The following is a 27,220-nucleotide window of genomic DNA, read 5'->3' on the forward strand; positions in this document are numbered from 1 at the left end:
CGTGTTACTGTTGCTTTATTCTTGATTTTATTGCTTTTTTTTGCTTTGATCTTAAGTCTTGCTCCCAACCGTGACTGTCTTCGACAGTCGCACTTCCAAACTCTAGGGCTCAGCTATGTTTTATCAGCGATTCCGCCTACGTGCTGCGGAGTTACAACTTCCTCAACAATGGCGGAATCCAGTCGTATTTCGAGGTATCACTGTGATGAATTGACATTTATTTCTTGTCATGGATGCTTTTGAGTGTCGTTTTGTAACTAACCATATTTTCTTTAGAAATCCTAAGTCGAATATATGGTTTGGATTATCACGGTTATTGTGTTATATGAAATGTTTGTTGGCTCTCGTCTTTGTGGCCGTTCCCTTTGTGATATGTTTCTGTTTCTAATCCCATTTTGAATGAATTATGTCATGACATTGCGGCTGGAATGCAGTTTAACGGACGCGGCATCCAGCGATGACCCCCGCTGCGGAGCAATCCTCGCACTATATCAGGCCCACTGTACCAACGGTGAACAAATCATCAAAACTGAACTCAAAATTACCAAAACTGAACTCATATACACCAAAACAGTACAAAAATCACCAGAAACTGTCACAGTATCCTCTGTTATGCAACCATAGCATCCCGAAACGGCACAAATATCATCAATGATGGCGGCGAGGTAAGACGAACAGGCTGTAGTCAATAATGTTTTTGTCACCATGAATCTAATCTTGAATATTTGACATAATATTAATAAGATCAACAAGAAAGAAAGAAGTTATGGAACTATAACTATCAAGTATCACAAGCATCAATGGGGGATCAGATCGGTGATATGTCATATTTTTCACACGCATGATGTTTTTGAAGAAATGTCTAGAAACACTCAAACAGCGGTGTTTAGTATTTCAACTGCGTATCAGATCAGATCAGCGATGTGTCATATTTTCCTCACACTGCAAATACACCTTAACATTCGTTTTTAGATTATGAAACTATCACTATTACTTGCAAACATATTTCACCTGACAGTATCTTCCCCTCATAAGAATTAAAGATGTATGTGAAAGATGTTTTTGAAAAAATAACTAGAAACACTCGGCGTGTAGTATTTCAGTGGCAGATCAGAACAGAACGGCTATATGTCATATTTTTCACACTCCTCAAATACACCCTAACAATTCTTTAAGTTATAAAACTATCACTATTACTTTCAAATACCTTTCAAGTAAAGGCATCTTTCCCTTCTAAAAATTAAACAAATGTGTGAAAGAATATTTGTTGTCAGCTATGACATACCAACTTGAAACTATAAATCTACTGTCCTAATACTGACACTAATACCAATTATTTAGCTTAAACTGAAGTGACAAAATAGTGAACTTATCTTCTGTAGAATGGTTACTGTGAATTTAATCAGCTGTTGGAAATAAACCGAGCTCAATCTTAAATACTGCCACCATATTGGATACACTGGTTACGAAATGACCTGCAGCATACATTATTGGGCTTTTTGATGAGTTTCCTCTCCCTGTCTGTATAGTCTTCCTGGTTCGATATTAATCAAGATTGAAATTTCATGCATTAACATAGATACTATGCATGTGCATACCACATATTTGTATCATGGAATTGAATTATGAAGGTTGACTAAGTATCATTGCCATCAGTTTTAGCATGCTTTGCAATTTAACAATTTCCAAATTGTCTGTCATTGTAGTTTAGCTCTTTTCATCATGTTTATAGTAACAGATATGTTTGGGAGTTGTTTTTTAACAGTAGTGCTAAATGAAATACAGATAGGCGGCATTCCAGATTAGCTTTTGACCATGTGGGTGTGATACCCATTATGTTAAAGCTAAGTGGGTATTTCCAGTTCTGTAATTTCAGATACCCACCATCGTTTTCAAATCCAGGTATTTATTTCAAATAAGTATAATAGATATGAGATTAATAATAAATTTCAATAATGAATAATGACAAAATCCACTCAACGATGCCAAATACAGCTTTTCCCATTTGTGGTCCCAAAACTTCCAAGTCAGTTTGGCTCTACACATCCATTTAATCGAAGAATATTTGTTGTTTTGTTGTGGCGAAATATCAGTACAGTCGCAAATAGCTGAAGGCATGGTATAAATCTGGCGAGGGTCCATGCAGGTAGCCAAAGTACTTTAAGTCCCCATGATCCCTAGAGTAGAGTGGTATTCTACTTTCAGTTGTTGGTGATTCTCAGCATTTATATATCGTATTGTCCCAATTTGAAATCCTATTTTAGAGAGATATGCTAGTTTTATTTCTTGTTACAGTAATATACTAGTTGCTCTCACTGTCCTTCATCGATAGGTTTCAAGAATATGTGCATTTATCATGAATTTATGGTCACTTTGAGTCACAATATGGCTTAAGTACTGCTGTTGTGACCATAAACTTCACCTCATTCAATCACTCACTCATTACCCATGTGTGCATTAAGAAATATTACGTGCCTTAGTCTGCAACCGATTTGTTGTAATGAAACATACCAAGATGGCTATTTCATGATATGACAGCTGTGTCTTTCTCCATCACTTAGGTTTTTTTCCAAACATTGTTCCCATCGTGATGTTTCACTTCCATGCCGCAAATAGCTAATGTTACAAGTTCATTTAAAATAATCACCGGCAATTGATTCTGATTGTCAAAGTAGCCGTCCTCTTATGAAGTTGGGTTATATTTCTGTTTGTAAGTATTTGAAACCTAGGTATGTTACTTTGACTAGTTTGAGCATGCGGAAATTTACGACATTTCCTCACCACTTTCAATGTGTTTACAGAAAGTCGCTAATTGATTTGTCATTATTCATATAGATGGGTCAATTAGTGAAGGGTTTCCAAACCAAGATTGGTACTCTGTCTCTATTGCACATTTCATTTGCCTTTAGAATTATTCAAGTTTTGGTTTAATTTTGATTATTTAGGGATGGAAAAGATTTAATTTCCACTGGCTTGGATTGATGTGATACGCAACCCATTGGAATTTTGACATTGACAGAGTGTAAACATAAATATTTTGTGTTTTTTTCATATGCTGGTATTTATTATTTTGCGTATTTCAACTTTTCTGTAGCATATTTTATAGAGGTGTGACGATACAGAAAATTCACAATACGAGATGTATCACCACATCTTGACACGATATGCTATCTTTAGTTATTTTCTTTAAAAAATGTATATTTTTGTATCAAGTAACAGTGTAAATTTTGACATAACTGTCAATTTCTAATGAAAATGAACAATTTCAAAGTCAACGATACATATCATGATACGAAAAAAGTATCCATATGTGTATCTTCTGATAAAGTATCATGATTATCGATACTATGATATATCGTCACAGCTCAAGTATTTTTCGCAAAGCCGTAGTTGTAGTGTTTGATGTCATCTAATAAAGAGACTGAAGACTGCCTTTAAATTGCATTTACATATTCTAACTGAAAGAGGATTAGCCATGTCCTTCAATCTGACAATGAAGATCATACTGATTGTTGAAATTCATCAGGGCCTCATTGGTCTTAGATCTTTTTATCCTATTGCCTGACTGGTAAACATTACAGAGTTCAAACACTGTTCACCTGTGCCTTTGGGTTTTATCAAGCAACATGAAACTTTAAAACTGCTCTGAATGTTCAGAATAGCCCTTAACCATGATTACACAATGCCATTCAAAGGGTGCGGGTTCGAATCCCAGATGGGACTCAACCACAAAAGTACTAGAATTTGTACTTTATTAAGAAAGTGTAATCCCAAATATGACATATGTTAGCCCTTATCCAAACTGAAAGTCCACTTACTCTTGCAAAATTATGATGACGACAACACCCAATTATAACAGTTATTTTATCAGTCAATTTATCATGTTTCTGTAGTGCATAATATCTTTGGAAAGTTCTGGAATGACTGATATGACATTTGGCACGATGAATATAATGTTCCTGTGAAGCTGGATTATATGTATTACCAATCTGTTGCAGCATACGGATGGCCGATAATAGCAACAGCAAGGTGATGAAGACAATGATCATGTTCAGCATAGGAATGATCACCTGTCCGATCTTCTCATATTTCTTCAGTAAATCATTTATATTTGAAGGTTTGTACAATCAAGTTTGAATAACCATTCTTTCAAAACATGGCAGAGCAAGCTAACAGCAAATTGGCTATTGTTATATGACTTTTCTTAAAAGAAACACTACTTATGTCTTTGTCATCTTTATTATTCAGTTTGTGTGAAGTTAACATTTATTCCATCCTCACCATGTTGCAGTGTCAGTGTCTTAATGGCTAGCTGAGAACTGAATTTGTATTACTTATTTGCACAGTCAACTGCTGTTATTATACACAAATTACTTAGTGAGATTAGGACCTTTCGATGTGTTTCCCTTAGTGATGTAGGACAAAATGTCAGGAAAAGGCTTGCATAAACTTTGAAATGCTTTAAAATTATGACATAATAAAACTTTTACATGTTGGAAAAAAATGTTCTACAGCATGTACATTGTGTTTGTCTTACTGCTAGGTCATTTGTAGTTGACAATGATTATCTCTCTTTGTCAACTCACCACTCTAAGTTCTAACAAGGAACATATTTTAGTAGGGGTCTTTGCACTTACCCAACACCTATTGTTCCAGTAGAAGAAGACACTGGGGGGTGATAAATAGAGGATACTAAACAACCTTCCATGTAATACCATTTTTATGAAACGAGTTAATGTTTTGGTATCAAATGAGCAAAAGTTAAATTTGTAACAAGTTTAATAAAAATAGTATTTCATGGAAGCGAGTTTAGTATTCTGTTTATTTATCGCCAACATAAATTGTCAGAAACTGTGGCAAAATTGCCTACAGTGGGAGGACTCTCATCTTTCAGTGAGTCAATCTTTTCAAGTTACACAACTTAAGAAATCATATTGCATGAATAAAACAACAATATTTCACAGAAATACCATTAATATCAAGTAAAATTGATACTGAGTCAATATATGACATTACAGTTCTGCCACCAGTTGTTAGTTGTCTTTCCAGTTCAGTTCAGTGTCTTCAGTTCAACATATCTTCTTTTCCTAGATGGAGGTCTGGGAAAATATGCCTCTACCCAGTCTTGTTCCTTCTTAAAAAAGTCAATGACTATAAATGTTGGGGTGGCGTTTGGCAAACACATCACTCACTTTATGATGCCATTCCTCTACATGATTTTTTGTCCTTGTACCTTCATTTCTGACATGATAAAACATTAACATGGCCATGATCACCCTTTCACCCAGTAGGTAGTCACATAGTCCTTGAAGAGATTAATGTTGTCTCCAAGGGGAGCATCTTTTAATGGCTGTAACCACAATTCACTCACATCTTGTGTAGTGATGGCAGAGTTCACGCAGTTAAAATTCATTTAGAAGCAAATGATATGAATATTATTCACTTTGTATATCTTGTAAAATATGTTCACCAGTTGTCATTAGATTGGTATGATAGTCAATGATTGGCATGTTGGGTGAAGTTATGTCACAGCCAAAAGCAGGAGTAACAAATTCACCCCTTCGCAATCACTGACCCGTAACTGTTAATCTCTTTTAATCCCTCCGGTAAGTTTGGTAAGTGGGAATGAGCCTTTTAGTAGGCCCTTGATTTCAAGTGTATAAAGTACTATGTGTCAGCTGTCTCGTGTCCACATTATATCTGCTACTGATCAATGATCAGATTAACGTTTGGGTCCATCACCTAAATATTACAGCTTCCATGTTGACTAGAGACATATGCAGATTATAAATGATCAACAATAATCCATGCTTGTCGTAAGAGACAACTAATGGGATCAGTTGGTCAGACTCACTGAATTGGTTGACACATCATTGTAGCCCAATTATGTAGATTAATGCTCATGCTGTTGATCACTGGATTGTCTGGTCCAGATTTGATTATTTACAGATCGCCAATGTATGAAGTAAGTCAAAAACCCAGCCAGATATCAGGGCTTCAAAATGTTACTAGCCCCATACAGATTTAACCAAACATGACACCAAGAATTCACTCAGATGTATGGAACATCTAAAATTTTGACCAGACCATCTGGTGAGCTGGCTGTAAATGTAGACCATCAGTCAGAAATCTAGACCGTCTCAGATGGCCAGATAGGTCTTTTTCATACACTGATATAGCAGGAATATTACTGAGTGTGCAGTAATCAACAAATCAACCATGCATATCACTGGCGTTTGACCAAGGGAGGCAACTCTGTATATCAGCTTTCATAGCCGATGGTGGTGTTGATGATTGAGATAAACTGTTGATGCTGTCCATCAAGTGACTGAAAGCCACATATTTTATGTTGCTGTTTCTATTTGCAGGTGTGTTTGGGATGCCCCACGAGAGCAGCTACTTCTACTCTGCGATAGTCTCCATTGTTGTGGTGCACATCATTCTCTTTATGTTTATATATGTAGCATGGACAGAAGATGCTAAGCCACAACCACCCTTCAAGATAGAATAACACAAGATAGAACTCTGTAATCTTACAGCTCTCCTGTGTACATATCTGGACATTTCCAAGGGATTTGCATCTTATATATAAATACATGGTTGGGAACACATCTTTATTACAGTGTACTGTCAATAATAGAATGTCTGTTTTACAAAATACATCTTGTTAGTGTTTGCTTGTGTTTAGAGGAATCTACTATTTGCAATATGCATGTAGAGCATGACTTTTTTAAAACAATGTTTCATTTAATATTGAGTACAACATTTGTGGTGAGAGATACTGAATGATTATACTGACTGTAAATTTTGACAGGTAAAGTTACATAATGATGTGATAATCTATTGTAGTTTTTGCTGGGGATTATCCAAGCCTAACATGCATCATTCTTTACTGTTTGTACAAACTGCTGTCTTCCTTGTCTGAATTTCACGTACAGTGCTATTAGGATCCCATTTCAAATATCTCTTTTCAATAAAAGCAATACACCAAGTGTATTGCCTCAATTGATGGGATGTTAATTCAAGGGAAATAAGTCATGGCATCTTAGTGACATAGCTATTTTGGTTTTGTTGGGATGTGTTTTTTCAGGCTGGTTTGCATTTTGTCAGATCAGTCAGTAAATATGGGTAGAAATATTTTGTTCTTTCAGCACAGGTTTGTGCAAAAACGCCCCAACAAATTGTTGGATTTCATTCTTCATGTGAAGGTTTCTTTTCAGTGTTGAATCTAGTCCAGTTACAATGATTATCATACAACTCTTGTTTGCTAAGGCACCAACTGTTTGATATTCTCATGGGATCATTGAGACAAAATATCTTTCAGTGCCAGTGCATTCAGTCACATAATTCTTACATACAACACCAGATTTCGACCTGGCTTGTCAAGTAAATAGTTTATATACTAGTAGTTTGTGTAACATAGGACAGTTTTTTTCAACAGCATAGTATTCTTGGGAACATAAAACGTTCTAAAAGAAATCTGAAGTCTCACCAAGGAGTTTCAGATGGATGTCTCCTAGTATTTTATTCGAGATGTAGATAACTCCTGGTTGTTGTTTATCATTCTTTGAAGCACTTCTCCATTCTTAGTTTAATCTTTCTTTAGTGCTTTATTGTACAATAAAGAACAAACATTTTATGTCGTATAGGAGATATTAACATTATGTAATGCTGTTTTCTAGATGTGATTCTTCAAAGGCATTTAGAAGTTGGTGTAGCCATACAGGACAATTTTATGGACAGCAACATCTTGAGTTTTTTTTCATGACATTTCGGGGCTTATCAGTTACAGTTAACTGTTAACAGTTAGCCTTACTGTTCAGTTCAGCTTCAACCTGATGAGGGGGCTAGGATAAGCCCTGAAACGTCGTGAAAATAAACTCAAGAAGTTGCTATCCATAAAAATTGTCCCGTATTGTTTTCCAGATGTTTTTTGAATTTACCAGTTTTAATATGAATTCCCCATGTTTGAAGTACTCATAATTACTTGAATGTAACAGTACTTTCTAATGGTTTTGTGTATTCATTCCTGAATACAGTTTTCATTTTCGTTATTATTTTTTTATCAACGTAAGCTTAAAACAAAATTGATTCTAATCTTTTAAGATGCTTTGTAGTTACTGAATGTGGGCATGCTTTTCTTCATATTTCATTTCAATATTGAAGTAAATAATCTTTTCTTATGTCAAGTTCCTTTTTACGTGATTATCAGGGATATTTGAAAATCGTGTATTAGCCATATATGGTAAAAACGTTAACGTTGGGTCAGACATAAGCCATAATATTTTCAATGTACTAGTAATATATGAAAATTGGTCTGTTTGTTGTTCATGTTTATGATTTAATCATGGCAAGGAATATGTTTAAAGTAATTCTTGTAATATGTCAACAATAGAAAACCGATTCACTAACTGTTGATTGTAGCTTTGGCAGTTTCTTTATTAGAAATAGAAAATGGCATCAAAGGAGTTGCTCAGAGCAGTAATGTGACAAAACCTGCCTCTTCCCATTATCAGCAAATCGAATAAGATTAGTTCTTGCAGTGCATAGCCTAGTTTCGGTTCATGGAAATGTAATGCCATAAAACAGTTTGATCAGCCAACAAAATGGCGAGGGGAATCTGTTGCTTGGTGTTAGTACTCTCCTAAATAATTAACAAAGAATCTGAGTATGTAATAGTTTATTGGTATCAACTTATGGATCCTGTATATATGGATTTGGAATAAAATGTGCCAATTTCTTTTGATCTTTTGAGTTTTGGTTGAACATTCAGTAGACATGCATGGTTGGTGGTATGCAACATGGATTGCATTCCCTTTCAAAATGCATGATGACACCATTTAACACTCAATTCTTAAATAAAGGATACTACCTATCCAGAAATGAGCCATGCCGTGGACTATCACAGTTTTTTCCAGGGATTATTCACTCTCTCAGTAGGAGGTAATGGCAACACCATACTGGATGGAAGATACATGATGACAGTACCGAATGAAACAAATATGAAAAGATTGGATTTAACGCAAGCTCAACTATTTTCCCGGATACAAAACTATCGCATTCCCATGATGAAGAAATGGAAACGTGACAAAACTTTCTTTGTATGAATTTCAACTTTATTTTTCGTCATTTAAAATCGAAACAACACCCAACATCAATTTTGTTATTTGTACAGTATCGCCTCCCAGTTTGGTAGGAAATGTCCAGCGTCTCATTACGATGCCTTCTTGGCTTACAATGGTCATTACAACATGGATAGCATCAATATGAATTTAGCAGGAACATGAGTAAATAAAAGGGGAAGATAAGCAAATGATATATCGTCTTTGGAAGAGGTAGAAACGCCAGAAGACAGAAAAGTATTGTCTTATATACTATGGGAATCGCATTTTGCAAAAAAAACAAAAACAAAAACAAACAAAAAACAAAAAAAACATAACAATTTTCTGTGTACACATTAATTTGTTTCAATAGGAACACATGACATGCACCTTTTTTGTCATAGTAGGGGCGGCGGGGTATCCCAGTGGTTAAAGCGTTAGCTTGTCACGCTCGAGTTCAATTCTTCAGATGGGAACAATGTGCGAGACTCATTTCTGACGACGTATTGATTTTGCTGGAATATTGATAACGTAGGTAAAGCCACACAGCTCCCCGTGAATATCCAGCTTAGAATTAGTCTTATCTTCAGTAACCCATCCTTGTCGTAAGAGGCGACTAACGGTTGGTCAGGCTCCCTGACTTGGTTGACACATCTCATTGTATTCTTGCGTAGAAAGACGCCCATGATAATGATCACTGGATTTTCTGGCCCAGACTCGATTTACAAGCCGTTGTCACATAACTAGAACTTCACTGAGTGCGGCGTTAAACCTCAAACCAGCCAACCATAGTTACAACCTTCCAAGAGCTGACCAAACTCCTGCAGTATGCCGGTTCCTCGCCTCCACGTGGAAGAGGGTCAGCTGTAACACACGCCTTGTCATCCAATGAAAGCGTGCATATTGACTTTGATTGATTACCAATTTGTATAGCATGCTAGTTACATCAAGGCTTGTCAGTGGAATGTTGACTATCGCTCTCGTTATACGGAGAATCTGGAGCTCATTTTTTGATTTGTGTATTGATATAAAAATAAGGAAATGATTTACGCAATGAAATGATCCATTCAACAACGTATTCAGACAAATGGTAACCATATAATGCAAAAGTCTTTGTCATCAGTTGTTTTTTTTTAAATGCAAGTACCCGCAGAAGGCACGGCGTCAGACAATTCGTTATGTATTTCTGACCTTTTGTCTGTATAATGCTGATTTAGCAAACATGGTGCATCCGGCACAAACACAGACGTCACACTTTCCAGTTACTAGAGACTGGGGAAGGTGTTTCAACAAATGACGTCACATCCGTTTTACTTGTTTCAAAGTCATCTCCCTGTTCCACGCCAGAATCTTCCAGCCCCGATATACCGCTGATACCCTGCCTTCTGCGTTGTAACATTTGTTTCATTTTGCCGGCCTTGACCGCTCTTTCTCTGGACTTCTCACGGTAGAACAGGTATGTCAGGCCACCAAAGAACGTCGCCGTAACGGCCAGACTGACGACAATCAGGATGTAGTTGGCTGTGGTGTAAACTGGGGGCGTGTTCATGATGGGCGCTGTGAACGTAATGAAGAGACAGCGTATATCAAACACTGGATGTGACAACGCGAAATGATGTGTGACTTTGGTTTACAGCCTCTATAAACAGACATTTCAGTTGCATTAGCCTTTAGAATGGGACGAAAAGCCTAATACCGGATGAAGGTCTTCGACGTACAATACGCTGGTTAATGTGCCCGGAAATGACGTCATGTAATAGTGTAATGAACTCATAATAATTGCGAAGCAGTGTCCAGGAACCACGATCACATGACTGAGTCACAACTAACTAACTAAAAACTGGAGAATGAAGTATAGGGTCCACATTAAGTCAGTAGTTTAAACGGTTGGTTCATTCTGTCATGGCACGTTCCATCCATTTTTTGTCGACTTCCGGTCGTACAATTAGATTATGAAATTCTGTTTTAAGTTGTGAACAGTTCCGTAAGACATCTCAAAAGGACATCAAAAACGATTGAGGCAATTTGGCCCGTCAAACTCAAACACATTTAACGTTTGACTTGGCGCACCGACGGCCAATAAACAAAACATGTGTCTTGCTGCAAAAAAGCGAGGCTTTAGACTGTTACGTGCTTTTGTTTATGTAGATTTTCTGGTATACTGTGGGTTCTTTCTACAAAACGATCGTAGCGATATGACTAGTAAATGTCTGTGTTAAACTGCTACAGTCATGACAATATAAATGCCAACCATTCTCGCCAAAGAGTAATCAACCCAGATAGTATGCGCAAACATGTTGCATTGAGGAGCATTAAAAGCAAAACAGCGATGGTAACTACGCTGTTAGAATTGGACACCCGATACACTCTGGTATGTTCAACCATAATAGCTGCAACAGTTGTCTATGTCTATGTTACTATGATAAGAAACAACCTCTTATCCTCATTACAGAAACAAATTAACACATGAGAAAAAGACTTCAGTCCCATGAACTGTAGTTCCCTTTGATATTATCTGTTGTTTATGGCAAGTCCCATTTCAACTGAAAATAAAAAAGTCTACTGATTGAGGAGACTAAAAAAATATTAGCCGCAATAAGCATCGATTAATTTCATGTCAGTCATTTTCGTGACAGTGTTTTCGTTTCGTGAAAATGTCAATACATGGTAATATCCGCTGTTTGAATGGTGGATAGAGAGTCTATGGACTGTATTCGTTATTACACTGATTGACGCGGACATTGCACCACGTCTAAGCAGCAGATTCTGTACCGCAGGGATTTCTGGGTAACCAGATTCAGTAGGCCGCGTGTAATCGACATTACTGCACTCACTTGAATAAAACTCAAGCACACAATCTTCATCATATTTCATGCTTATGGTGCAGGGAGTAACGTCCTAGGTGTAGAAAGTAGGTTGATGAGGGCAAGTCATCGTATATGGTGTCAGATGTAAGTTTGGATGGAAATAGTGTCCTAGGTGGAGGATAGGGTGTAGGACGTAATGCTCTAGGTATAAAATTCTACATTACAAACTTATATATCTTAAATATATAGGTCCTGAGTTATGTTAGGGACACTTTTCACAGGATCTCTAAGACAATGACGACAAAAGGGGGAGTGATTACTTGTATTCCTAAACCATCCAAAGTTTGAAGATTTCTGAAGAATTGAATCTCATTTCTAAATGTATTATGCAAAATATTTTCACCTTCAACAAACAGAATTATAAATCACCAAATATCCTCATGAATAATATCAAACCGGCTTCATATCTGGAAAGTGCATTTCAGAAAACATCAGACTTCTTTTGAAACCCCAAGAACCTTTGATACTGTCTCCAAGAAATTTATTTTGATGTTTTTGGATAAATTCGGTTTTGGTTGTAACATACAGAAATGGGTTTATGTATTGATTTCCAATGCATCATTATACATCATATAGAATGGGCATTTTTTCCCTTTTTTCTAATAATGAAAGGGGTGGTAGATAGGATGATGCAATCTCTTCGTATCTATTTTTATTTGTAGGCTAAAGATGCACGGAAACTTTGTCCTGGCTGTTGGGTATAAGGTGTAGGAAGTAATTCTCTGTGTATAGGGAGGTACAAGGTGTCGTGTGATTTGTGAAAGTATAATGACAAACCGGTACTGGAAAGCTCTGCCAATCGTGACGTGAATATATTGAATTCAATGTCAGTCAAGGATCGTAAGGTGTAGCGAACTGGCGACTTCTCAAAAGTCCTAACTAACGTGTTGAAGGTGTGCTCAAGAAAGCACGTTGTACAACACATGTGAACTCAAAGCAAAGTTACACTGGTATGCAAAAAAGCACTGTCTCTACAATCTAAAAGGAAGAATAACTTCCAGTGCTACCTACTGTTGTCGACACTCCAGTACTCCAGTGCGAAACCTCTACTGTCATCGTCCACCTGCACGTGGAACTGGATATAGATGGATCCGGAAGTCGAGGTAACGCTTCCCTTGAAATGTGTGTCCCCGCATACCACCCTCAGACTGGGGCTCAGGGGGCTGGGGCCTGTAGGGGCAGATGTACGGTCATAAAACACTGAACAACAAAAGAAATGCACGTTTAAAAAAATGGAATCTCATAAAAGTAAGCGTTCCTGTTTATGTCGTCCATTTAAAAACTGACAAGAAGGTAGAAGCTTTTCTTTAACTGTTCAGTATACTATATACTGTTAACGCTACTTTTCTTACTTGTTTTGTGACCTTTAGTATATTACAATGCACATGATTGATATCTAACGAAAAAATCAAGGTAAACATACTCTCTCTTGAACCAAATTTCTATGTATTCGTTTAACTGATGAAGTTTCATTTTATTCTGTTTTTCACCGATTGTTTGAATGAGTATGATTGTCTTATGAGTATGAATATCTTGAAAGTACCACACGGACATACCCCGTCGTGACGTATTTTCCAAACTGTCGTGGACCTAAGATATCGTAATGCATTTAAATACATGTAATGTTACTGACTGCGAAATGAGTAACATTATCCTCCCACCCTCTCCTCCCCTCCCAAAATACACACACACACACACACACACACACACACACACACACACACACACACACACACACACACACACACACACACACACACACACACACACACACACACACACACACACACACACACACACACACACACACTCGCCGTATAAGGCATTATTTTCTGTACTATAACGACAATCGCAGTCCACGTCATGACAGTAATACTTACGTGGTGATTTCTTGGAAAATATGATGCTTAATAAAAACTATGACCCAAAATTCACTTCCATGTTTACACCTCCTTTTCAAGTATCATAATGAGGGCCTGATTCTAGTTTATAGATATATCCAGGTTGCACACATTAGGAAATTCTCCTGGAACGTCTTCCTTTCTTAACAACGTAACAGATTTTCCAAGACTTCAACAACGAACACGACGTTAGTAAGTTTACACGAAACGCAACTTTCCGTAAGGTGAGATTTTACCAACGCAGACTGACCCCGCCATGATCTTATCTGTGTGTAACACAATTGCTTTGTGTAACTAATCTCGATCCACGCTGTGCCCGTCAACCATTCTGAACCGTGGATCATTAATCAAACAATCTGAGATGCTGTAATCATTTAACAACACTCTTACGCTAGACATTTATTGATCACAATAATTACTGGCCATTGTTCGATGTTCTGTTTGCAGTTCTACCCAAATATCTCCTTACATCAATTGTTGACATATGGAGGGTGGCATGACGCTGGTTGTGAACAATACCAAGGACAAGAGTAATACATACACGATCAGTTCTTCACGTTTTCGCGTATGTCAACATAACGTGTGTACCGTAATATCACTTCAACACTGGCATAAACATATCAGACAGTAATTGGAAGTACGATTAACTTCATGCGTTCGGAACCTAAACACAATATAACTTGGCTTTTTCTGAAGGTGATTGTATAATGTGTAACCAACCGCACTTACCACCCTCTGTTCCAAACACCGCGTCTGTATCTGAAAGTATTGTGTCGTAGATCCACACCGTTATGTGAACTAGAAATGAATATGCTCGACTAATATTACTAGGAATGCCGCACATTAAAGCTGTCTGTCTAAATAATCAAGTTTGTAGCCCGCCTTCCGTGACAGACTTGACAATCATTGTCAAAGGCAGTGTAACTGACCACAGACATTCTTAGTGGCCTAATAAGGTTCACTAGCTGAGTACCAGTTCTGTTCCAGGACATCGCGAGCTGCTTGAAAAGTAATTTGTCATGACGCATTACAAACTTAAACCTTTGGGCAAGGTGGCTGTTTTGAAAATAGTACGAGGAAATAGTACACTTGCACAACATATCACCCCAACCCTAATCCACATTGAATAATTGTTATAGGGGAGGACTTATAGAATCATGTAAGCAAACTTCATCGTTTTATTCTCCTAGGCAGTTTAGTTTTTATCTGATTTTTCTTCCCATGTACTTTGCTACTGAGCACATAATCTGATATGCATGGAGTGGATGTAACAAAACCCCAAAGAAACGTTCGTCCTTTTATAAGTAGGCAGTTTAGTTTTTATCTGATTTTTCTTCCCATGTATTTTGTTACTGAGCACATAATCTGATATGCATGTGGTAGACAAAAACCCCAAAGAAACGTTCGTCCTTTTATAAGATGACAGCTCTGCGTACCATCCTTTACAACGACATAATCTCTTGTACAACTTTGAGAGGCGGGACCGAACCAATCAGTGATGTGGAACCGGATGACGTCATGGTATCTCTGCGAGAATATCACCCAGGAACACCTCTGCGGGGCACTGTAAAGATGATGTCAGTTGAAACACACGTATCTTGCATACAATAAACTGTGTACGTGATGATGGTCAAGTGATACCTACACTGATGGTGTCCTAGTGATGCCCAGGTGCTTTGTCATAGCTAAACTACTAGAGTCTGAATCATGTGGTCATTTTATTTGTTTCGCAAATTTTGTAATTTAAACTCTTTTATTACACAATTGGGTTTCACTCTATGAGTTCTACAGAAAAGTACGTACTTCATTGCCTCAGCCAGCATGTGCTATTACCTACCCGTTTCTAAGAGAATCCATATTGGGGTACACAATGCCTTGCGGATAGGGCTCTGCTGTGAGAGTTTCCGCCTCGTTCAGACAACACTTGACTGAAAGTACAGCACGGGAATTATACAAACTTACCATGTTTCCATCACTTTAGGAAATGAAATGAAACGGGTTAGACAGGATCTGAAGTTGTCTTGTTAATAATGCGATGGAAGGATGATACGGGCACTGTGGAGGACGAAGACTTACTAGTTGTAACGCCTGAAGCAGGACATGGGCATTGCAACGAACTACATTAATCTACTGATTCTGCTGCAACATTCGCACTTTGTCATGAAGCAGTTGCAACCGTCTCAGCTGATTTTAACGAGACAGAACGCAAGGTCCCACAGGTAGCTTTCCTGCATACATTAGAATAATAAGAACTCGAAAAGAAGTAGAAGGACATGGCAGTATCTTGGGACTAAGAAACGCTTATATCCAGGTTCTAAGATAAAGTAATATCAGCGTATTTACTAACTTGTTTCTGTCTTTGATCATGCCACAACACCAATACGTGGAAATTCAAAGACGAGAAAGAGTTAGCTGACGATATGTGCAACATGTCATCAGAATATTTAACGTTTCCAGACATTTTGACATCTACCATTTCTGGTGGGGAGAATGGAGCCTTTATACAACTTGGTCATTTCCAAGACGTGTTTGACGCCTACCTTTGCTAATATTGTACGTCAGTGTGGTTAGGGAGACCGTGAGGAAAACCCATAGCTGCAATCTCATCTCTTCATGCTGCCCCTGAGGAAACAACCATTTTTTTTAGCAAATGACCGAGGATTGTGTTTGTGTGTAAATGATAACGTGACCTGCCGCACAGGTTTAGAGTTGCCTCTTGTGTATGAATAGAAGTGACAAAACCCTTTCGGCGAAGTAAAAGAGCCAGCTTACAATTCCGACATCATGAGCATGTGTCAATGAGTATGAAAATAGTGATGATACCGGAAGTTCGCAAAAAAAGAAATTGAGCGTATCCTGCCAGGTTGGAGACATTCGTCACAAACACACGCACAACCTGTCAATTTTTAATTTACATGAAAAACTCTGTGTGTATAAGCCAAAATTATTAATTGTATCAGATGATATTTTTTATGCCTATAGGCAGTTGTAACATGTATCAATTCGTACATGTTACTTATAGCGCCACTTCCGACAAATATCAACACAATTGGTGGTTTCATGTGTTTGCTATACACAGAAGTAATCTGGAATATATTGTATACATTTTGCTGTTCAGATACCTGTAAATCAGATGTTGCTACTTATGAATGATACCCTACACTGCCCATGCACTGATCATGTACTGATGCTGGTGACTGCCATGAACGTTGGAAACCAATTACTCAAGGAACTGTTCTCTGGAATCATTTAAGGCAGGTTGCAACCAAAACGTACAATCAATAACGTACGGAACAAACCCTCTTTCTTTGAGTCATAATTGTATGTTTATTATAACTTTCCTACAGACGTAAAATCAATAATTCTTTCATGAAATATTACGTAGATTGAGACATTGAGACAAAAAAAACCCCCCAAAAACGGACAGCTTATGAAGGACACCAGACCCTATGTTACGACGATCTATCAAACCACTGCAGTAATGTGTGAAATGTATATACCGCATAGAGCTCTTTGCTTACAGGTCTCGATCTGGTCCAAGGTGTTTTGATTAACCATCCAAGTCAAGCGTTTTATCATGAAATATGAACATATGAAACGGACTTAACCGTTAGAAATAAACTGGTTCCGCATTCCATGTTAATGATCAAGTATTGATCTGTAATTGCCTTGATGTCCCCGGGTCCGATCTGTCACAGTCATTCATCACAGATGACCGACAGCAAACGCTCTCTGAGTAACTAAATGCCGATTCACGATTTGCCGTTTACGTACTCTGCAATATCATATGGCAGTGGCAATAAGGTGCTTGCTTTCTTCTTTGTGATTTAATATGAATGCACTCAGTCTCGACCTAAACAAGAAATTAAAACCCTTCAGATACACAGCCCAGTTTAGTTCAACAGGATGCCCACAGTTAACGATCCAAGAATGTCCCTAGTACCGACAGTTCACAACACCTTCCAATTCGATTTATTTTGTTATGTTTCCATGACAACTTGAAATAGCTACCTTACCTTAAGGTAGAGAATTGTTTTCTCGCCATCCGAAGTAGCGCTGTATCATCCAGAATGAGGAAGAGACCTGTTGGAAATGACAAACGGTACAATATACTAAAATGTCGTAAGAATTATGACAAATTAACTTGGAGACACGAACACAGCACAATATGAATATGTAACTTATAATATTTTTTCACATGTTTACTTATCAGTTCTACCAAAGCAATACCTTTCACTTATGAACAATTTAGAGAAAAATAATTGAATGTAACAAAATGTGTACTTACACAATGACTATTCAACCTGCCATTAGGAGTAATGCCGTGGTGAAACACTGGCCGCAAATGTTATAGTAGTTCTCGTACACGTTCCAATCCCCACCTTCCCCTCAAACTCACATCCTGTGTAGTTAGGTTTGCTGTATATTTTACTATGTGTGTTTGCATGTCGGCTTACTCTATCCTCACTCTACCCTCTCTACGTGTCAACTCCCATAACTCGATGCCTGACCGCTATTGATTTCCAGTATATTTGCAAAGAAAACCCATCGCTCTAACACACACAAAACGCCCAGGCAATGGAGCACAACCATGTACAAGTTCCATTTGAAGCCGGACAATCAAAACATGAATATACAATCTAATTGATCCCACTAAAAGCTCCCAGTATACGTTCTAATTCGTACTTACGGCACAGAATAACAAGAAAGTCGGCTAAACGATCTGGTTGGTACAATTACTTCTGCCAAAGAACTATTGAGCTATTGATCGCATGCAGAGCGGGTGCATTGTTACCTGTAATGACTGTTCACTAATAGACATCTGCATGCACATTGGCTGCAGCTAACCGGGCGTGTCTGTCATGCTTGCATGTTATTAACTGATAACACGATGTTATGTTTATTACGCAAAGTGATGGTAAACTTGCTTAATAGGGAGGTAAAGGTTGATCCAGACTCCAAACATGGCTATTAGTTTGAGTGATTGTAGTAAGGAAAAGAAACTAATTACAACTTAACCGAGTTTCTGGGCATGAATCGTGGTGTTTAGTCTGACAATCTCATTGAATCTAATGCCATTTTAGATGCATAGATATGAGTCATAGAGCACAACATCAATCAACATTTACACTTTCACATCGGCAGAGAACAGATACTTCATTCTGGCATCAACTTTGATGTCCTATGGTTTGTGGAGTATCTAATGTGTTTAATAATTAGAAATTGAAAAGGATATGTTTTTGAACATTCACGACGCGCGGACATTCACACGCAATTCCAATTTATGGATGCATTTTTAGTTCCCCTGATATTCTTGGTAAATGGGACAAAACATGCCTGTACACCTACCTTTCTCCAGGATTTAAGACCATAGGCGCATTTCCATCCCTATGGGCCAGCCCACTGGCGCTATAGTTTAAAATTGAGTTATTTTCGGTTCGTTCTTTCCTCCATGCTATTACCCCCTATGAAAACAGGATGTTGAATTTTGTAAATACTTTTGTCTTGTCAAAGCGACGGAAGCTTGCGGACAAATGGGTGTCCATAATTAAGTGTAAGTTAACTGTTGATGCCACAAGTAAATACGTCCATTTTTAGGTTACGAACGAGTAATGAAATAGGTATGACTACTACGTTTTATTAGCATTGTTGAGTAAAACCTCGTTATTACAGACGATAAAAGCCAACTTACATCAGCGAATGTCATAAATAGAATCATCAATCCAAGTACGAGGGCTCTGATTCCGGAGGTTATAATGTTATACTGTAATTATATTATGGTGTTCGAAGAATGTGAAAGTGAACATGGACATTGCAGTGATTTGTGTCTAGACTGTATTTCAAGGTAGTCTTCGTGAAATGTCACTGTTGTGCATATTCATTGAATGAAAGGAGAATACAGGCTTTAATGCTGTTCCATCCGTTCACCCACCCTACAACCACATATATTTCGTGAGAACCTTTCTCAGTAACTGCTCCAGGACAGTTCATTTTAGTAGAAGTACAGACCGAACATTTCTTCATTATCGGCCTTTCTTTTGAATATCCAGTGTGTCAACCGAACAAACGAAGAGGGTCTCTAGCATACTAACACTAACACCCACATACAGAACTTCATGGTTCTCCAGTAAAGCTGCACCCTATAGCCATATCGTACGGTGCTCCAAATGGCATCGTTCTTTAACACAGTCCAATAAAACACAACTCAACAACAGATGGCAAATCATGAAAGTATGAATCAACATCGCAAGTTGCCATAAACCGATATAACAGCACGAAACTTCAGCTACTAAATAACAGTCATTAAGAACAGACGAGCAGAAGGACGCTTGATGACGTGAAGCCTGACGACAACATCTATTACAAACCGTGATGTAGACTTTCTTAATCCTATGTTGATGTTCTGGATGCTACTTCTCACTTGCTTTTCTGGCTGCAGACCAACAAGACATAATGTCCCAAACTAACCACTGTCCGGTGCAAAAAGTCACTCATGTTTTCTGTCAATAAAACCTATTAACTATGGCATGACCGAATCAAAGAATCGATTTTCGAGATCCAACATGTGTTATTGGGGCCTTGGCAACAGTTAAGTGAAAGCGTTACCTGTGCGGACTCTTGACAACGGAAGCGAGACTATACGAGTATTAACGCTAAACAAGGAGGCCGGTTCTACTGATAATTTTCCTTATCGATGTGCGCGGGAAGCAACAATGCGCAGCCTCCAGTAGCAATGGAACTAAGTATGCCTATTGTCATTTTGTGATGAGGTGATGTTCTAATACTGAAGGGAATATTGTGGCGAAAACTGGGATTCTTATAGGGTGAGTTGCAGTTACATTGTACATAAGGCATTTCTACGTTTTACCTGTATCACCATTAGCATCGCCATCATCAACAACATGATCACCATTCACTCCTCCTCATCATCAGCTCAATGTATTTGCCTCAGTCATCGAAGAGGGCGAACGATACTTCTCCCAGGTACAACAAAAATCCGAAGTACATGAGAACATTTCGGAGAAGTTTCCTGAACATCCTTCTGTAGCACCCCGAGAGTCACAAGGGCTGTATTCGTGGTAGAAAACACAGGCACTCCCCGAAGGTCATTCAGAGGAGAAGTACCAAACCAAAGGCACCGGGAAGAAGAAATACTAAATACCCGAACCTTCTCAGTTAGTGTCAGTGTGGACAGAAATGGCGATGACATATGAGAAAATTATTTCAAATAACGTGTTCTTCTTCATCAAAGTGCGTTCTTCTCCTTACGACTACTATATACTACTCTTTCTCCTAACTACTACTATATACTACTACTTCTCCTAACTACTACTATCTACTACTACTTCTCCTAACTACTACTATCTACTACTCCTTCCCCTAACTATTACTATATACTACTCCTTCTCCTAACTACTACTATACACTACTACTTACCCAAGCTAGTACTATATACTACTCCTTACCCAAACTACTACTATATACTACTACTTCTCCTAACTACTACTATCTACTACTCCTTCCCCTAACTATTACTATATACTACTCCTTCCCCTAACTACTACTATACACTACTACTTACCCAAGCTAGTACTATATACTACTCCTTACCCAAACTACTACTATATACTACTACTTCCCCTAACTACTAATATAGTACCACTTCTCATAACTACTACTATATACTACGCCTTCCCCTAACTACTACTATATACTACTACTTCCCCTAACTACTACTATATACTACTACTTCCCCTAACTACTAATATAGTACTACTTCTCCTAACTACTAATATAGTACTACTTCTCCTAACTACTACTATATACTACTCCTTACCCAAACTAGTACTATATACTACTACTTCCCCTAGCTACTAATATAGTACTACTTCTCCTAACTACAAATATACTACTACTTCCCTTAACTACTACTATATACTACTACTTCCCCTAACTACTACTTTATACTACTACTTCCCCTAACTACTACTTTAGTACTACTTCTCCTAACTACTACTATATACTACTACTTCCCCTAACTACTACTATATACTACTCCTTACCCAAACTAGTACTATATTCTACTACTTCCCCTAACTACTAATATAGTACTACTTCCCCTAACTACTAATATAGTAGTACTTCTCATAACTACTACTATATACTACTCCTTCTCCTAACTAATACTATATACTACTACTTCCCCTAACTACTACTATATACTACTACTTCTCCTAACTACTACTATATACTACTGCTTCTCCTAACTACTACTATATACTACTACTTCTCCTAACTACTAATATAGTGCTACTTCTCCTAACTACTACTATATACTGCTACTTCCTTTAACTACTACTATACACTCCTACTTACCCTAACTACTGCTATATACTACTCCTTACCCGAACTACTACTATATACTACTCCTTACCCAAACTAGTACTATATACTACTACTTCCCCTAGCTACTAATATAATACTACTTCTCCTTACTACTACTATATACTACTTCTCCTAACTACTACTATATACTACTCCTTCCCCTAACTACTACTATATACTACTACTTCTCCTAACTACTGTACTACTACTTCTCTTATCTACTATGCTGCTACTTCTCCTAACTACTACTGCTGCTACTCATACTACTTTTACTACTACTTATTACACTTACTACTCTCGCTCCTCATCCTTCTTCTCCTACTAGTAACTACCAGTGACTACTGCTGACTGCCACTGCTAGTACTACTACTAATCATTTTGAAATTATTAGGAAGGTCATTAAAGAAATAGTAGATTGTATTTTGTAATTTGTTTTTACAAAATCATTCTGACATTAAACTTCTTGCAAATCATCGTTTTTATATTGTCTATTTACGTCATAATGAGGCCCACAAAAAGCTTAATCTTTAATCAGGTATGAAAGTGAAGCAATGATTCAACCCACATTCTGGAATTTCTCTATCTCATAGTATTACTGATGGGAGCACATATAATTGTTAATTACACATTACTGAACATAATTCGTGCTATTGCCGATTTAGCAGTTGGTTACAGATGTCCGAATGTTTTCGTTGTTTGTAGAGAGTCCCAGAAATCCGTGACTTCACTTGAATCATGCTGTTTGAAACGATTCATTTCGACGTCGTGCAAAGTATGCAAAGTGAGCAAATGTCTTCTCAACTGGACATCAGTAAATCCATGCATTACTTCTCGGCGTAAACTGAGATGTTCTTCATGACAGAGGATTAAAGATACTAACCACACTCGCTTATGTACATAGATAGATTCAGTTCACTGAAAGATTTTTTTTGTAGTTTTATTCTTGTGTATATAATACACATTCTTTTTAGAGATCGTGTAAATTCATTCAACAATTTCCCACTGTCAATGTTATATATATTGTAAATATGAAATATGTAACTTCTGGAAAAGGGCATTCTCTACGTTGGATAACTTGTGCCCAGTCCATTTCATTTCTGAACAAGATGTGTTTAAAACAAGCAATCGCAGTTGAAAGTCATAATGCCATACATATACTTTATGTTTGAAGAACACCTCCGCTGTTCTCGTGGATAGACGGGAAGTACTAGTGGATAGACAGGAAGGTCGATTGTTCATTCCTCCGTCACGGCATACTAAAATACTAAAAGGTAGTGCCTGTTATTACGCTGTTTGGAACTCAGTTTTATGAATGGATTCAGAAACACTTTCTGAAGTGTTACACAAGTTGCTGATGCATCTAAATGTGACAACAGTAGCTTTGAACATTTCTTGTTAGTGGTTATCCTTTGGCCCCGGCACGCTGCCCAAAGAAACCTTCATCTATCCATGTATTCCTGAAAACTCTGTCAACCTTGGACTCAGATTATCAGATTAAATGTTAGTCAATATTTTTTTTCTAATCTTGAATATTGTTTTTCAGAGTTTGAAAGTGATCCTTCAATACTTAGGTTAAACGTACACTTTGTATATTACATACGATATTACTACGAACGGAAGAATTACTCGGTTCCACCATACTGACATTGTTAATCTGTCAGGACAGATTGACTACAGGAATGTGAAATAATTGTGATGTTCTTTAAAGTCTTTTGAGAAGTACATATAGATGGAAAGTCATAGTTTGCAATACGCCAGGTTGGCATCTATTTCATTTGGTTGTGTAATTGTTTGTTTGTAAGAACACAATTTATAATTTAGAGCTTATAGATTTTCTAAAATCACTTATCAGGCTCCTTATATTGACGGAATACACTAGAAGTGAATATTCTCCTTGAAGTCCAAGTATCTCAGAAACTGCAGCAACTGGTGTATGTTATCAACGGCATACCGGCGTTGTCAACCGGACATGTTTGCACAAATACTTCGTGGCCATATGGCATGGCGCACCCACACCTGGCTGACCGTAATAACACTAGTCCCACACGTATTGGTATCAAGTGGTCGTGTGGTCCTCTTATTGTATAAAACCTTGGTACTTTTTCATTTTATATTAATATTATGTTTTTTTCTTCAATATTTAGTCACATAATAATCTGACTTCGTTTTGTAGTAATAAATATGTTTCGGAATATATAGTGTATGTAGGGCGTAGGTTTCATTCATGATAACCATCACGTGATAACGTGATTTCCATGTAACACTATGCTTCAATGAATGTTTTACTGTAACATGTAACACTATGCTTCAATGAATGTTTTACTGTAACGAAAGCAACACTATGCTTCAATGAATGTTTTACTGTAACACATGTAATACTATGCTTCAATGAATCTGTTACTGTAACGAATGTAACACTATTGCTACGGTTAAAATGAGTCGTGGCAAAAGGCATTTGAACCAGCAAAATATAACAGTGACAAGTCTAAAATATTCAATCTTATGCATTGACAGGGAGCAATCGTGAATGTAGGTCAGACTTGACAAAGAGGCATATAGATGTAGATATGCCGAGTGATGACACAACTCATCTCAACCATACGTCCGTGAGTGTGTCAACACAACAACCAGCATTATATATACACAGTCACTGATTCTTGAGCATTCCAGCGAAGTATCGAAGCTTCGCGGTCGGCCTCTTGTTTACCAACAGTCAAAACACACCAAAGTGGGGTAACCCTGAAGCACCAACCTTAAAGGCGTGCCGCTAAAACACTATTAACGTTTTACGAAATGTGACCCATAATAACTATCCCTCAAAACCCTCAACATAGTGACCCAAATATAGCCATCACCTCATCAATAGTAATACAGATTACAGAAAACACACTCTCGTAAACCTATGCTTCGGTGAATGTTTCGCTGGAAAGCATGTAAAACTTTGCTCCAACGAATGTTTTCCTCCAATGCATGTATAACACCATGCTTCAATGAATGATTGGCTCTAACGCATATAAAACTGTTATATACTTCAATAAATCGTTTGCTCTAACACATGCACGTAGGCGGCCCAACGAAAGATCACTTCGTATAACGGTACCCTCTCAGATCTGCCTGGCACATTGTGATGTTGGATTCTACACAAGCGCGATTTTCCACACGGATGTATAGTTTATACCAAAATCGAGTTGTTCGTGCGTTTTCGGTTGTTATCTCATAAGATTGGAGGAAGATCGAAATGGGGAAAAAATACCTCCAGATTTGGGGTAAATGATTGAAACTGCGAAGAAAAAATGCAAGCAGCAAGGAAAACATCGGTTTGTCGAGTTTATGAAAGAGGCCTAAACATTTAAACAGACATGCACCCGTGGTGCAGGTTTTGAGAAAATCACAAGTCGAGGACATGGCGTGGGATTTCCTGGTCTGTTGAAAGTCGCAATCTTCTGCGCGTCACATACGTACCTGGTAATGGAATTATATGGAGATGATCAATGCAGCTGAAACTGTTGATGGTGATTCAGTGATAGGTTGCAATTCGTGTGACTCCAAGTTGGATCTCAGTACAGTACCTGGGTCATTCAGTGGTCAACGTTATCAATAATAACTATTGATAACCGCCATCTTACCAGTCGTCCGATATTCATAGAAAACCTAACTGTTCTCGAGCCATCATCGCCCATCTCGTACAGCAAAGTCACCATTGCCCGCAACAAGATAGGACTTCAATCGAACATCTCCGGGACTAGCTTAAAAAACATTGAGGAATGGTTCCCCGTAAGCCCGTTCGAGAGGTGGCCGAGCAATGAACTCGAGAAGCTGCTGCATCTCATGTCTTTATGAGTTATCTGTAACATTTCTAAACGTGGGAAACTTCTCAGCGTAGTCATACATGTATTTCATATATTGGTGAATAGCTAACTTTATAAGATACAATGGCTGTGTCTACACAACGACTTCTTACCGAACAGATGACGTGACTGGCACAGTCGTGATGTTACTGAACACACTAGCACGTTCATTTTATGTGCACTTCTACCAACAGCCACAGAAAGCGAGAAAACCATTTGATAAAATTATGTGAATGGTAAACACACTGGAGCAATCTTCAGGCGTGACACGTCTTTTGAACTGCTGGTGCGATCCACGACATCTATACAGTGATGAAAGCACGAGGCTGGTTGAGAACGTCGGTACTGAGATGTGATGTTCATTACAATAATTACTGCTCGTGAGACTGCTAGTCTGATGCTGCTGATTGTCTGATATCATTCACTCTATACGTATGTATTGATAGTCGTTGATTAAACACAAAAGATACTCACAGGGTCCTGATAGTAATGCAACTGTTTCCATTTGTGTTGTTTCACCTTGTATCTATGGAATTTTATTTAAAACGTTCATAAAATGTATTCTGTTGGTTATCTTCAGAGGAATAAATGTACTCAAGAAGGATACAATTTCAAGTACGTCTCATCTGATACCCTGACAAGGACACAGTTGGTTCACGGTAGCTTGACTACAATGACATCTTATTGGAAGTACCGTATTTCCCGTATGATTGACAGTGTTTACAGATATACGTTCGGTTCTACACGTGAATTCATTTAGTGGTCTCACCTAACGACATGTTTGTCATCGAATTAGAAAGGTTCCATCGCACGCCGCTTTTCTTTCAGTTTAGATACACCTTCAGTCAAAATAACACATTTTTGGAAACGGCGCTTTCGCCTAGTCTTCTGTTTTTCAAATCTATTTCTCTTGTTCACCTGTCGTGAATATTGTGAACAGCAGCGTGAAGCTATATACTCTCTCACACACGCGCCGACTCAATTTATTACCAGATGCATCATAAAGAGATGAACATAAAACTAACGTAAGGCCTGTGGGGCCTTCCTTTATATTTGAAGATCTTCCTCTCCTGGGGAAAATCGAAAGACTGGTGAGTCTAACTGTTATTGCCAAATGT

General features: G+C 37.9%; 2 protein-coding genes across 4 annotated transcripts; one reads left to right on the top strand and one right to left on the bottom strand.

Annotated features, from left to right (window-relative positions):
• The first annotated feature begins 95 nt into the window (after positions 1-95).
• LOC137274596 (vacuolar ATPase assembly integral membrane protein VMA21-like) lies at positions 96-8,740 on the top strand. 2 transcript variants are annotated; one of them, XM_067807870.1, is made up of 3 exons: positions 96-194; positions 3,999-4,117; positions 6,369-8,740. In XM_067807870.1, exons 1-3 carry the CDS (start codon positions 169-171, stop codon positions 6,509-6,511), a joined length of 288 nt encoding a protein of 95 aa, XP_067663971.1. In that variant the 5' UTR covers positions 96-168; the 3' UTR covers positions 6,512-8,740. The 2 variants fall into 2 exon arrangements, with proteins under 2 accessions (XP_067663971.1, XP_067663972.1); XM_067807871.1 differs by having other exon boundaries at positions 151-665.
• On the bottom strand, positions 8,666-20,362 carry LOC137274595 (uncharacterized). 2 transcript variants are annotated; one of them, XM_067807869.1, is made up of 7 exons: positions 20,238-20,362; positions 17,886-17,952; positions 16,410-16,491; positions 15,707-15,797; positions 15,306-15,433; positions 12,980-13,138; positions 8,666-10,658 (listed from the first exon to the last, which is right to left on the bottom strand). In XM_067807869.1, the coding sequence occupies exons 3-7, from the start codon at positions 16,474-16,476 to the stop codon at positions 10,351-10,353; spliced, it is 753 nt and encodes a 250-aa protein (XP_067663970.1). In that variant the 5' UTR covers positions 16,477-16,491; positions 17,886-17,952; positions 20,238-20,362; the 3' UTR covers positions 8,666-10,350. The 2 variants fall into 2 exon arrangements, with proteins under 2 accessions (XP_067663970.1, XP_067663969.1); XM_067807868.1 differs by lacking the exon at positions 20,238-20,362 and adding an exon at positions 18,560-18,624 and having other exon boundaries at positions 9,095-10,658.
• Positions 20,363-27,220: the final 6,858 nt, after the last annotated feature.

This window comes from Haliotis asinina, chromosome 2, assembly GCF_037392515.1.
Source record: "Haliotis asinina isolate JCU_RB_2024 chromosome 2, JCU_Hal_asi_v2, whole genome shotgun sequence".
Lineage (NCBI taxonomy): Eukaryota > Metazoa > Mollusca > Gastropoda > Lepetellida > Haliotidae > Haliotis > Haliotis asinina.